We start from the raw sequence: 13175 nt of genomic DNA, 5'->3' as shown, positions 1-13175 counted from the left end.
TGAATCTCAGTTTATAATTAATTCAGGAAATCCAAAGTTAGTGCAACGGTGTTTCAAATTGATGCTTCTTGGATAACACGGCTTCTTTCTTTTATTTAGCTAAATTGCTGGCCATGCATAAAGGCAGATCAAAACATCCTGTCAAATTACAGCCACCCATCTATTCCCTTTTTTTCCAAAAGCTGTGATCAGTCACTCTGTTTACACTAAATATAGGTTTGCTGTAGGTGTAATTTTGGCATCGTGATTTTTTTGGGGGGTAGGGATGGCAATTATCAGCCTACTTTGACAGTAGCCCAGTTCCACTATCCTAGTGAAAGACCCTCTGTTTAAAACACTCCCTGCTGTGGCAAATCTGGCCTCATTCCACAGTGGCATGATGCTTTTCTTTCAGGCGGTTTTTGCTTTCAGTTAAGAACCACTCCATTTCTCAGAATTGTTTCCCTGTAGAAATCCCATCCTGTTAGCATTGCTAATACAATTTCCTTTCATTTCAAAGCTCTCCAGTATAATTTTACTTCCCCCACCTCCACCACGAACATTGTTACTCTAATCCAATTCTCAACTCCATTAAATTATCTCACCCCTTTCATTATAAAAACTTGCATCTTTAAAGAGGGTTCAGCTCCCAGAGAGTGGGTCCTTTAGTAGAAAAGGGGCAGGCACAGAATACCAGCTGACAGTGTTAAAGGGGGAAATGTTTAAGTTGGCAGCTGACTCCCATTGAAAGTCAATGAAAACTGGACACCTATGCTACAGAAGGTTTGCCAGTAGAGCTATACCAGCAAACCCTCCTAGTGAAGATGCAGCTTCCACTGATAAAGTGCTATTTCCGGTAGATCTTATACCGGTTTGCCAAATGAAATCAGCTATAAGTGTCAGAGTAACAGCCGTGTTAGTCTGTATTCGCAAAAAGAAAAGGAGTACTTGTGGCACCTTAGAGACTAACCAATTTATTTGAGCATGAGCTTTCGTGAGCTACAGCTCACTTCATCAGATGCATACCGTGGAAACTGCAGCAGACTTTATATATACACAGAGAATATGAAACAATACCTCCTCCCACCCCACTGTCCTGCTGGTAATAGCTTATCTAAAGTAATCATCAGGTTAGGCCATTTCCAGCACAAATCCAGGTTTTCTCACCCTCCACCCCCCCACACAAATTCACTCTCCTGCTGGTGATAGCCCATCCAAAGTGATTTGGACGAGCTATTACCAGCAGGAGAGTGAGTCTGTGTGTGTATGGGGGTGGTTTTTGGAGGCGGGTGAGGGAGTGAGAGAACCTGGATTTGTGCAGGAAATGGCCTAACTTCATTATCATGCACACTGTGTAAAGAGTTGTCACTTTGGATGGGCTATCACCAGCAGGAGAGTGAATTTGTGTGGGGGGGTGGAGGGTGAGAAAACCTGGATTTGTGCTGGAAATGGCCTAACCTGACGATTACTTTAGATAAGCTATTACCAGCAGGACAGTGGGGTGGGAGGAGGTATTGTTTCATATTCTCTGTGTATATATAAAGTCTGCTGCAGTTTCCACGGTATACATCTGATGAAGTGAGCTGTAGCTCACGAAAGCTCATGCTCAAATAAATTGGTTAGTCTCTAAGGTGCCACAAGTACTCCTTTTCTTTTTGCGAATACAGACTAACACGGCTGTTACTCTGAAACCTGTCTTTACACAATGTGCATGATAATGAAGTTAGGCCTAAGTTGGGCTATCACCAGCAGGAGAGTGAATTTGTGGGGGGGGGTGGAGGGTGAGAAAACCTGGATTTGTGCTGGAAATGGCCTAACCTGATGATTACTTTAGATAAGCTATTACCAGCAGGACAGTGGGGTGGGAGGAGGTATTGTTTCATATTCTCTGTGTATATATAAAGTCTGCTGCAGTTTCCACGGTATGCATCTGATGAAGTGAGCTGTAGCTCACGAAAGCTCATGCTCAAATAAATTGGTTAGTCTCTAAGGTGCCAGCTATAAGTGTGTCTACACTAGGGTTTTGGCAGTATAATAATGTTTTTTTTTTAAAAAAGCAGCCCACTCAACCAACACTACCATATCAGCAAAAGTTCCTAGGATACAGCTGGCCTGACTCCCTTTTGTGCATTGAAAATCTCCTCCTAAAACTCTTGGGTCAGATCCTCAGCTGGCATAAATCAGTAATAGAGCTATGCCAATTCACCGTGCAAGGTTCTAACTCCATTTTCATTAATAAAAACTCCTTTTTTCTTTTTCCCCCTTGAACAATCCTAATCTTTGTAGCAGTTTAGCTATAAACATCCACGCACTAACATCAGGGTTTCAATTTGATCAGGGTTCAATTTTTAGGGAAAGCATGAATTGTCATGGCAAAAAAAAAAAAAAAAAAAGATATGAAATATCCTAAAGTTGTGTTTAAAGGTATGGAACGCCCTGGCTCTGGAATGTTTAAAATTAAACCCATTTTTGACGGTGTTGACCAGTATACCATGCCTCTTTTAGATAGGCTTTTATGTGTAGGTTTCAGAGTGTATTTATATGGTGTTACTTTGTATAGTATCTCTAAAAACATCATGTTACCATGTTTGAGCACAATCCAAAAATGATCAGTTTGGGGAATGTATTAAGATGAAATGAAATTAAAGTCTGATTCTGTGGCTTTTGCTCATATGAGTAGTCCCATGGACTTCAACTGGAACACTGATGCAAGCAAGGCTTGCAGAACCTAATCAGGGATCATCCTAAGAGAGCTTCCCAACAAAACATGCTTTTCCCCATGTCATTCATATTCTCTATCTTCATCTAAAGTAGCTGGTATAACATCAGCACTATTTGGCAGATCCAGTCCTCCGTGACCACTTGTCATGAAAGAATTGGGTGATTCTAAAATGTGGGTAAATTCAAAGTTCTCAGGCATTATTTGCTGCTGACATTCTGAATAAGGACATTAGATGTGGTTTGTCACCGCATGCACACAGTTCCCATTCCCGTTACTTTCAATTGCATGCATTCAAGTGGAAATACCCAAAGGGAAAATATCCTTCCCACCCCTCCTGACTTGAAAGCCATGGCATCTGATTCTGCAGTCCTTGATGGAATTTTGGCCAGAGTAAAAAATTGCAGGATGGGGCCCACATGAGCAAAAGTGTCATTGCACCAAGTGTAACTGTGTGAAGGTTGGTCCAAAGTAGGGTTGATTAAGGATCTAACTGTATGAGTGTGTTTCACTGCTTACAACGATCTGTGCCTATGGAAGATGGTACTGAGCACTAGATAAGCTGCATGGTTGACTGGCTCTGAGCCCTTGTTCACATTAGAATTTGATACTGTTTCCCTAACTAGGTGATATTTAACAAATGTAGCATATTAAGGATTCTGGTACTGGTTCCTCATAACCAATGTCAGATGAACAAAAAACAAAACCAATCTAGTTGAGGTTGTTTTCTTTATCACAAGAGAATTAACAGTAGGCGTTCGCTATCTTAGTCCTGTCAGAATGAACCCTAGCAAATTCTGGCTCAGACTTTTGAACCCATCGGAGTCAGACCCTGGCAGTCCCCCATCTCTCTTACCATGAATATCTATATTTACACTGCAGTCTGGTTACATTTAGCCCGCTAATGCACTGAAGGTTATTCTCTGCTCTGTTTTGTTGAATACCAGGTGCATGTCAATTAGGAGAGCCAGAAAATAGCAGAGAGTTGCTATTTATAGGCTAGAGCTTTGTTTGTCCTACTGTATTTAGGAGCTGCAAATAACCATTGCCAGCATGTTGTAGAAGGCAGCTCAGGGACTGGAGTTAAGTGTTGGGATACTTTTACTTGCTTAATATTAAATTCTGATGGATGGCCTTGTCATATGAAATAAGCTGTGTAATAGAGAGCCCCCTCCAGCAAGGAGACATATCATCTTTCAGGGCTCTAGGGCCAAGTCTCCTCTTCTTGGAATCCAAGGGTTGCTCATCAAGGATCTGCCATCAGGGATCTCCACTAGGAAATCTGCCTACGAAAATTCTCGGGTGCCAGATATAGCTCCCTGACCTCCCCACTGGGGTGGACAGGGTCAACCGAGTTCAGCACCTGTTGTGGCAAAGCCTGGTCACCTCGGGTTGGTCACGTTTCCTCACATCAGCGGGGATGGCTCTTTTCAACCCGGGTCGGCAGGGAATTTGACACTTTATCAAACAAGATAGGTTGTACCACCTAGGTCCTGGTCTATACTCCGGCATTGCCCAGAGCGAGCAAAAGTGGTGGAGCTACACCAGAGCTGCCTTCTAAGCAAGAGTTAAAAGTAAGGGTAGCCTGATTAATGGAAACTCTGGCTTGTCCTAGCTTAAGAACCAGTGCTGGAGCACCTATTCCAAATGTTGACCTGGGGCTATTCCCTGAGAGGTTCTCCTCAACTCTGCCACTGCATGCACAGAGCACAGCAGAGTCAGGGAACTTTCTGTATTTGGTGCTTTTGTTCTAACTGCGTGCCAGGAAAATAAAGGCTTTTAGATGCTTCTCGGATGAATTTCACACCCCATTTATGAAGGCCGCCTGAAATATAGCTTTCTGCTTACTTCCCATCACTGTAAATGGATGATCAAATCTGTTACCCAGCTTCTTTTGCCTTCATTTTTTATACACCCTTCATTAGTCTGTACTAAATCTATTTTATTTATGTTGGTTGTGATCCTCTGCCATGCACAGCTCCGGCCAGAATTTTGAGTTGACAAAGCGTTTAAAAAAAAAAAAAACATGAAAAACACAGCCCATATTCCCATGTAATCTCAGATACCAAACTGATCAATACATACATACACACACACACAATGCAGAAACGTGGTTGTAGAGATGGATCATTTGTGAACTGGTGAACTGGGTTTTCCTAGCCAATTGGCTCAGTGTTTTTAATTCTCTCTGCTGTTAGATTCTGTCATTTTAAACTTGTTTTCTTGACATTCCTCTTACCAGCTTATACCAAGAACCACGTGGACATTGCAACCCAGGGCTGGTTTATTGGGCTGATGTGTGCCATTGCGCTTCTGGTTCTGATTTTGTTGATAGTGTGCTTCATTAAGAGAAGCAGAGGCGGGAAATATCCAGGTAAGAGCAATATCCAGCACGATCTTATTCACGCTGTTGAGTTTAAAGAAACTCCTACACTTTCTGGAGCTAAGTCAGCTTTACTGATCTCCGCTACACACTTCTGAGTCAAAGTGTTTTTATTCCTCCCTGGTATGAAAATTAGTGGCACCAGAAAGAATGTCAGTTAATTAAAGGTGAAGTGAGCGCTCTGTGCTATGCGGGAGAAAGGCTGCATAGTTCATTGCTCTTAAGAGTGACCTGACATCTGCTCAACAAATAGACTTCTCTCTCTCTCTCTGCAAAAGGATCTCTTCCTGCAAACATCTCACTGAAATTTTCCCAAGGCAGAGAGCGGACTTAGGAGAATTCACCCAACGATGCCCCCTCTATAGCCATTTGAGTTCCTACGCCTTGGTATCCAAGCATTGTGGTAACGCTCAGTACCTGATTCTGCAAGCCCCTCCGTATGTAGGACTCCTATTCCAGTCAACACAGCCCTGCAGCCAGAAAGCTTGCAGGATTGGGTCCCAAGTAAGATACAGGGCAAATATCCTGCAGTTGCTTCACAGGAGATAAGAGAGACAGACGTGAGGTCAAATTGCAGTATTAATAATGGCCTGTGTTCTGATCCCAATGCAGATAATTCCTTCCAGGGAAGAGAATAATACTGAACCCTGGGGCTAATGCAGGGCACACTGAGCTGCTCAGATGAAAGGCTACTGTGCATGAAGTACAATAGTCAGCATTTGCCAACAGCTGCCCCACAGTAATATTATCAGATCATTACTTCCACTATACTTAGAATGGGATGTATCTGTTTACTGTATGGCAACAGCTGGCAAATGTTGACTCTTTAAATTGCTTCATCTATTCACCACTGGAGCCTCATTAGAAAGAATTAAAACCACGAGCATAATAACTGTATCTCATGTACCACTTTAAACCCACGCTTAAGGCTTGATAAAGAAACGGATACAATTGGCACCCTTAAACTCCTGTGGCGTCCCACTCCCGATAAAATCTTTCACGGTATTTGCAACATTCCTCATTCTGGGTCTAATTCACCTTTGTTACACTCCACTTTTACATCTGCAAAATCAAGGGAGTTGTGCCAGAGTAGCAGTGGCGAATCAGGCGCCCCTAACGCAGGAAATAACCGCCAATACCAGTGGCAAGGTAGATACTGCAGTGCAAGATTTTAATAGAACCCACGGTAGACCCAGGTGAATCCAGGGGTCCCTTCCTGGCTGGGATTGTGTGATACTTCTCTCCACTGACCCCTACAGAGTTATTCTTTGATTTCTAAATAAACCCATCCCAATAGAATGACAGCTCTTTTGGAGATTAAAAACATGAAATGATTTATAATGACTTTCCCAGTACATTTGCCAAGGGCTCTTGATCAGATGTGTAAGAGCATTGTCTCACTCAGTTTCCATGTCAGTTACCGTCCTCGCTTTGTATTCTCCTCATCCACATTCCTTAGCAAAAAACAAAAAACACACACAAACACAACACACACCCTCGAAAGAAGGAGGTCCTTGAAACTATGCAGCTAGCTTTTTAAAATCTCCCATATTCAACTTAACTTTTGCTTGTTGGTGTGCTTATCACAGTGCGTGAAAAAGTTGAAGTCCTGGATCATGAAGACCACAAAGTAGATGATCCGTCATTTGACTACAGGTATGTTTCTACTTGGCATGTGTGTTCAGTAAGCCACTTCCATCCCACCACCTGCCCGACTCCAGTCTCACCCCTTCTGTTCTCCCCCGCCCCACATAGCTATCACCAAGGCACTGCACTCTCGTGAATTACTTTTCACCTTCCTTTTCCTCCTGTCTCCCACTGTGCAAGATCTCTGCAAAAGGAGACATTCCTGCCTAAATATCCAGAAAAGTAACCAAACTAGAATGTTCTAAAAAGGTTTCCTTCTTTCTCCACCCTCTGCGTTCTTGAGGCAGAGAATGCTCTGACAACAATCACTGGGGACAAGATCGTTCCCCTTGGAAGGAAACTGGCCTCAGACACACACAGTAACACACCAAGAGCCAAAGATCCTGAGACAGTGCAAGGCTATTACAGCCACTTGACACTCTGTTGCTCAGTCTTTTTCTTAGCGTTAGTGCGCTATCGAGAAAAGAGATGTCCCAAAGCTGTTCAAATAAGCCCTCAGAGCCTGTAAGAACTCCATCATACATACAGGGGGACCTGTATGGAATCAGATGCCAGACCTTACCCTAGAGGATCCCAACAAACTCCATTGAAATATGCCTTTCACTGCCTAACAGACACTGCTCCAAGAGCTGTGACCTACCCCACATCTTATCAGCCCCTCTCAAACTCAATGGCATCCTTGAAAGAACAACAGCCATGTCTCCATCCAGCCACTACAATACTTTAACAAGGGGCTAAGTGAGTTTCTGTGGCTGCGTGTGGTTTTGTCTTCACAGCTCCACATTGGTTTCCTCATTGCTTCCACAGAAAGAAAAGGGGTAAAATTGCCAGCTCTTTAATTTTCTTGCCTTTTAGAGTATTAGTAACTGGGATTTACAGCATCCCTGCTCCTTCGAGTGTCTGTAGCTTGTTTTTACATTATGATTTTGTTTTACTTAAGTAACTGCCGTGAACCTTTCCATAGAGGTTTGATCCAAAGCCCACTGCCCTCAATGGGAATCTTTCCCCTGATTTAATGAGTTTTTAGATTAAGCTCTGTGCTATTGCACAATATTCCCAGCATTACTAGATGATAAACTGAAATACCAAAGATGGGAAGGACTTATTTAAAATGCAGAGCAAGCTACGATGCTTTGGTATCAAGCTGCACAGGACCGTAGCACCCCAGACAGCTATATAAATAAAAGGCAAAATAACTGGATCCTTCTGGACAATCATGTTTGTGTCATTTAGTAGCAAGTTGCTACAGTAACTATGTTCCAGTTGTGGCTGTTTTTCTCAAGAGGATGCCATGTGACCAGAGCTGTTTCATTTTCTGCATGGCATATGCAAAGATACAGGATGCAAATAAACCCCCAGCAAAAACCGAAAAGCTAACACATTGGAGGGTCAGACAAATAGAAACTCCTCCTCCACACTCTCAATCCCTTGCATGTTTGAGCTGTGGATTTAGCACTCTCATGCTACGCCATTGGAACGTCAGTTTGCACCAACTGGTTGCTTAGGCTGTCTTCTGTCGCTTCAGCCACAGTCTGTGCCCCCAATAGCTGAATGTTCATTTTGCAAGAGCAGCCTGCTCTGTGCATGCCTGCACTCTGACGCCAAGCCGTCCGTCAAGCACCCAGTGGTGAGGTTCTGACAAGATAATCACATGGAAGGGACTTGCTTTGTTTATCACCTTCTGCCAGTGCTAAGAAGCCAGCCCAGCTGGCTCAGTGGGACACAGCAGGACTGGAACACAATATGGTTTATTAGCCTGCAGGCAGCCAGAGTGAATTTATTCACTCTGAGAGGCTGTTCTGCTGGTGGGAAATAGTTATTGTGATAAGGGCAAGCTCACCTTGACAGAATAGCTTACGAAAAAGTTCATTGCAATTTACATTAATGACTGTAACTTATTTTCCATGCACTGTGTACAAGTCCGAGGATATCCCTGACCAGGACTTGAGAACAATAAAAGAGCGACCAGCCCCTAGCAGGTCCATTTCAGGTTTCACCCTGGGCCCAGTACACATGGGACGGACTTTGGGAATTTCATCAGTGTTGCTGAAACCCTGTGGAGTGCAGACACGATCCATAACGTTTATAGCTGTACATCTCACTGTTGGGTCTCGGTCACTTTAATCTAAGTAGTCACTCAGTGACCTGGCACATGCCCTTATAGGTCGCTTCCTTTTGGAACTGCTTTGCGGTATGAGCTGCAGGTTTGAAATATCTGAACACTCAGGAAAGAGCTACTGATTCAAATAATGGCAAATTCAATTCCAGCTTGTGGTTCTTTCAGCCAAGACCTTAACAACTCGAGCTCCGGTTTTTTCTGCGTGGACAGGCACCCTATGGCACTTTATATAAAGAGCAGGGGTTTGCCCTGGAACCTGAGGCCAAAATTTTCCCTTATTTCCACCCCCAAGGGGTATATATAAAGCATTTATGAAGCACTATTGACTATAAGGCACTGTGGCTATTTAAAATGTGATCACCACCAGCAGATGGAAGAGGAAAACCCAGCCCTTAGCTTGGCTGCCATCCTACCACAACAGGAACAGTTCTGTAGGGTTCCATTTACTGCCCAAGCACCGTCCAGGCAGCAGGACATTTGTCAGGACAATGGGAAGGGATCGGAAATGCCTCTTTATTGCTAATATGTGGTAGCCCCCATTACATGCTGGGTGCTTTCCAAATGCTAAAGGACAGCCCCTGTTCTGAAGAGCTTGTCATCGAAAGGCAGAGGTCAGAGGGAGGGAAATGACAGACAACTTAGATGCAATTTATATATATATATATAAAAAAACAGCATAGTCGGTTGGTTGATTTGGGGAGTTTTTTGCTACCTCAGTGGCGGCTGTCTCCTTATAGTGTATCCTAGCGGTCATCTACCTCTTGGCACTATCAAGGAGTTTAACTGGGGCAGATTCTACCCCAGAGCGAGTAGTGACTTCGGCTCTGTCTTCATTACAAACGCTGCTGGAGCACTTCAGTGTAAAAACTCACTCCAGCAACGGGAGGGGCTCTCCCATCGCTGTAGCTAATCCTCCTCCCCGAGAAGCAGTGGGTAGGTCTACAGAAGAATTCTTCCTTTGACCTAGCGCCATCTACACCTGGGGTTAGGTCAGCTTAACTCCGTCACTCAGGGGTGTGGATTTTTCACACCCCGAGTGACATAGTTGGGTCGACCTAACTTTTTAGCGTAGGCCTGGCCTGCGTTATGTCAGCTTGTGGAAGAAGGTTCCACTCAGTATACGAGCATCAGAATCTGGCTTTAGATTAGCTCTGGTGTAAAGTTCTGCGGTGCTCAAATCACAGGCATCTTGGAAGTGTCTGAAGTATCATTACTAGCACAACCATGCAGTGCAGAATCAGACATGACAATACTATCTTCTAGCTGGATTCTCTTTCGGAGAATCAGACCACAATGTCCCAAGGTTACAGAGAAGGGTGGGGGAAACAAGGCCTCCCTTAAGCCAACAGAGAGGAAGGTGAACCCGAAGAATTGGTATGAAGTCTGGTTGGCTGATTAAGATTCAGAATGGTTGTGATGTTAGGCTGAAGGAAGGTAACAAATAGAGTTTAAGAGGAGGACAGAATTTTTGCTGACGGGAGTTCTTTGGTTTCCCTCCACACCGCCACATAAGCATGTCTGATGTGCGCTCATCCGTAATGGCCTGTGCATGCTGCTTTCAAATCTCCGCAGCCTGTAATTACGAGATACTGTCGCATCTCTCGAGTCCGCTGAAAGAGCAAAGGTCACCCTGTGCAGAGGCTGAGCTAAGGAGCCTGTTTTCAAAGTGGGAGACCATTATCTTTGGACAACGTTCAGTGCCAGTGCCCATGCCTCATTCTACCAAATGATTCAAATGGAACTTAGCGCTGTGAAGGGGGAAGTTGGCTGGAGAGCTCAGGGAGCCGGAGCCTTTCACCTGTAGGGCTCCAGTTCACTTCCAGCCCAGATTGACTGACTGAAAGACGTGATGCTCTCTGCCAGCTGTTCAGTGACCTACGTGTAAAGAGTTCAGTAGGTCTCATTTCAGTTCCCAGCAACAAGGTGTTGATATCACAAGTAGTGCCAGCCCGTCCACTGCAGCCAGTCTACAGCAGAGACCAGGAACGGAATGGGCCATGGAGATAGAACTGTCCTCTTATCCCTAGAGGAGGTCCAACTGGGCCTTTCTGGGAGGAGCCTGCGGTCCCTGGACCAGCGTGGGTCACCTTCAGGTTCCAGGGTCGTCAGTGCACCACCTTGCACCAGCACGACATTCAACTGAAAAACCAGAGAGATGAAAGGGGGCAAAAAAATGGGAGAGCCACTCGGCTAAGCCTCAGGCAGCTTATTTTAGATGCTGCCACTGACAGCAGTGACTGCAGGCCATCCAGTTGGCTCCCAGGACAGGCACACCCTGTAGCACATCTGCAAATAATCTGTTTTCTGACCGCCTGGTACTTTCCTTTATTGGGTATTAACTTTTGAGGGGGAGCCAGTGAGGTTCAGCCAGCTAGGAATGTAACACCAATTCCATTTGGTATAACGAGGCAATTGCCCCTCGAGGAACGCAGTGGTGTTTCAGCGTCTGCCCCTTTAAATGCATACCTCATCATATCTCTCTCTGATCCGGCTCTTTCTGCTTCTCTCTGTTTTATTCCCATTCTTTCTTCTCCTTTCCACCTTGTCTATCCACATGGACCATGAAGGTCTCTTGAAAGGTAGGACCCGTGTGCTGCCAGAAGTCCGGCACATTTTAGCTTTTTCTTTGAGCCGTTTGTTTCTTTCATAGCTGAAATACACCTTACCCTTTGCCCCTCCACCTAACATATTAAACAACAGTCATCTCCCTCACACCAAGATTTTGGGCACTTCATGTCCAGCAAGTTGCATTCCTCCTGAAAAACATTCAATGAGTTGGGAGCACCTATCAGAACCAGTTAGATTCTAAGGGCCCAATCTGCAACCTACATTTATGTGACTAATCCTTATTCATGCAAAAAATCCAGCTAGCTTCAGTGGGACCAATTGCACAATTAAGGACTACTCATGTGGGCAAGGGTTGTGGGATCAGGTTCTGAGGGAGATGAATTAAGAATCCTCAAGTCAGCTGCTTGCATGATGCACCTCTGATGTACTGACCACAAGAGGCACTCAGTCTATGCACTATGCGGAGGAGCTGAGGGAGTGAAGACAACAAAACCACAAGCAAAAAGATATTAGGCCAAAACAATCAGTCAGTTATACATATTGAACAGGATCCTAGAAATCCCATCTCTCTCTCTCTGACCCACGTCACTCATGATAACGCTTCCCAAACGGTGCTGAACTGGGTGCTCTTATTTTCTAATCCACACATCCAAAACCATGAAAGGCCATTTTAATGGGATTAAGTTGCATCAACGTGCTGACAACTCTACACATCACGTTCCTAATGCACTAACAGGACACAATAGAACCAAGAGAGAGGCAAAGCCAGAGGGTGGGTTTGGAAAACTTCCTTGCCCTGGCATCTGGCCCTGCAAACTCCACCTGAGAAAAACTTTTGATCCAGATCCCATTTTATCTGATCCCACCTCAAACCTTGGGAAAGGAGATTTCAGATCAACTGTTCTGGTTATTGCCACTCTCTGCTTATGTTATTGGGCTTTCTAAAGGGTGGCACCGCTTGCAGATTTAAATTCTTAACAAAGAAGCTGCTTGTAAAGCTACCATGTTAATTCTTAGTGTGATGCCAATTAACACAAGGCCGCAAGCATTGCTTTTGTTGTGCTACTGGATTTACAAAGTGCTGTTACGAGGTAATACGATTGAGAGCGGCAAAATGCTCTGTGGGACACCGAATCCCTCCTACATTACGGGGCACTGAAACTATCACTTACATGGCATAGGATAGATTAAATGACCTAATAGGTCATTCCCATTGCTAAGCAGCGCTAAGCTCTGTGGGCCAAATGGCAGCTCCCAATGTCTTCATAGGAGGAGGAAGTTGACTGTCAAATGCTACAATCTGAATCTAAATTCTCCGGGGCAGGAATGGAAAGGAAAAGTGAAAATAGCCCTCAATGGTTTATTTCCCATCTCTGTATTGAAATGAGTTGCGTTGTGACGCAAGCTTTGCCCAACGCTGTACCTGCAGAGCAACCATTTATCACTCAGTTGTTGCTTTGATGGCTGTAGAACATTACAAAAGAGCCCTGAGGTCTTTGAGCTTATTTGCTACAAGTAAGGAAGGTGCGTTGTTTCCATTGAGAGCACAATACCCTAAGCATAGCATAAATGCTGCTTTCAATGAGGTACTGACCGAATGTAGGAAAGCTACAGAAAATTCCTCATTTTTCTTTTAAATGCTGGATCTTTTTTTAGATTGATGACTCAGCAAAAGCAACTTTGGACCATTCCAATTTTTTCCTACATTTTAGCTAGACAGAGACCGACCACACACACACACACACACACACACACACACA

At 44.3% G+C, this 13175-nt stretch overlaps 1 protein-coding gene and 1 long non-coding RNA gene across 5 annotated transcripts in view; one reads left to right on the top strand and one right to left on the bottom strand.

The window, feature by feature from the left end:
• Positions 1–13175, bottom strand: part of LOC144278089 (uncharacterized) — a 66413-nt gene that overhangs the window by 48974 nt on the left and 4264 nt on the right. The gene's annotated exons all lie outside the window — the stretch shown is intronic.
• NFASC (neurofascin) overlaps positions 1–13175 on the top strand; it is a 100397-nt gene that overhangs the window by 85836 nt on the left and 1386 nt on the right. For 3 of the 4 annotated variants that reach the window (XM_077839256.1, XM_077839258.1, XM_077839259.1), the window contains 2 exons: positions 4941–5072; positions 6671–6737. In XM_077839256.1, coding sequence (XP_077695382.1) covers positions 4941–5072; positions 6671–6737 — 199 coding nt within the window. Of the gene's footprint in view, positions 1–4940; positions 5073–6670; positions 6738–11414; positions 11427–13175 lie in introns of all 4 variants that reach the window. The other variant, XM_077839257.1, reaches the window with a different exon arrangement.

This window comes from Eretmochelys imbricata, chromosome 21, assembly GCF_965152235.1.
Source record: "Eretmochelys imbricata isolate rEreImb1 chromosome 21, rEreImb1.hap1, whole genome shotgun sequence".
Classification (NCBI taxonomy): Eukaryota; Metazoa; Chordata; order Testudines; family Cheloniidae; genus Eretmochelys; species Eretmochelys imbricata.
This window is presented reverse-complemented; position numbering and strand designations above follow the sequence as displayed.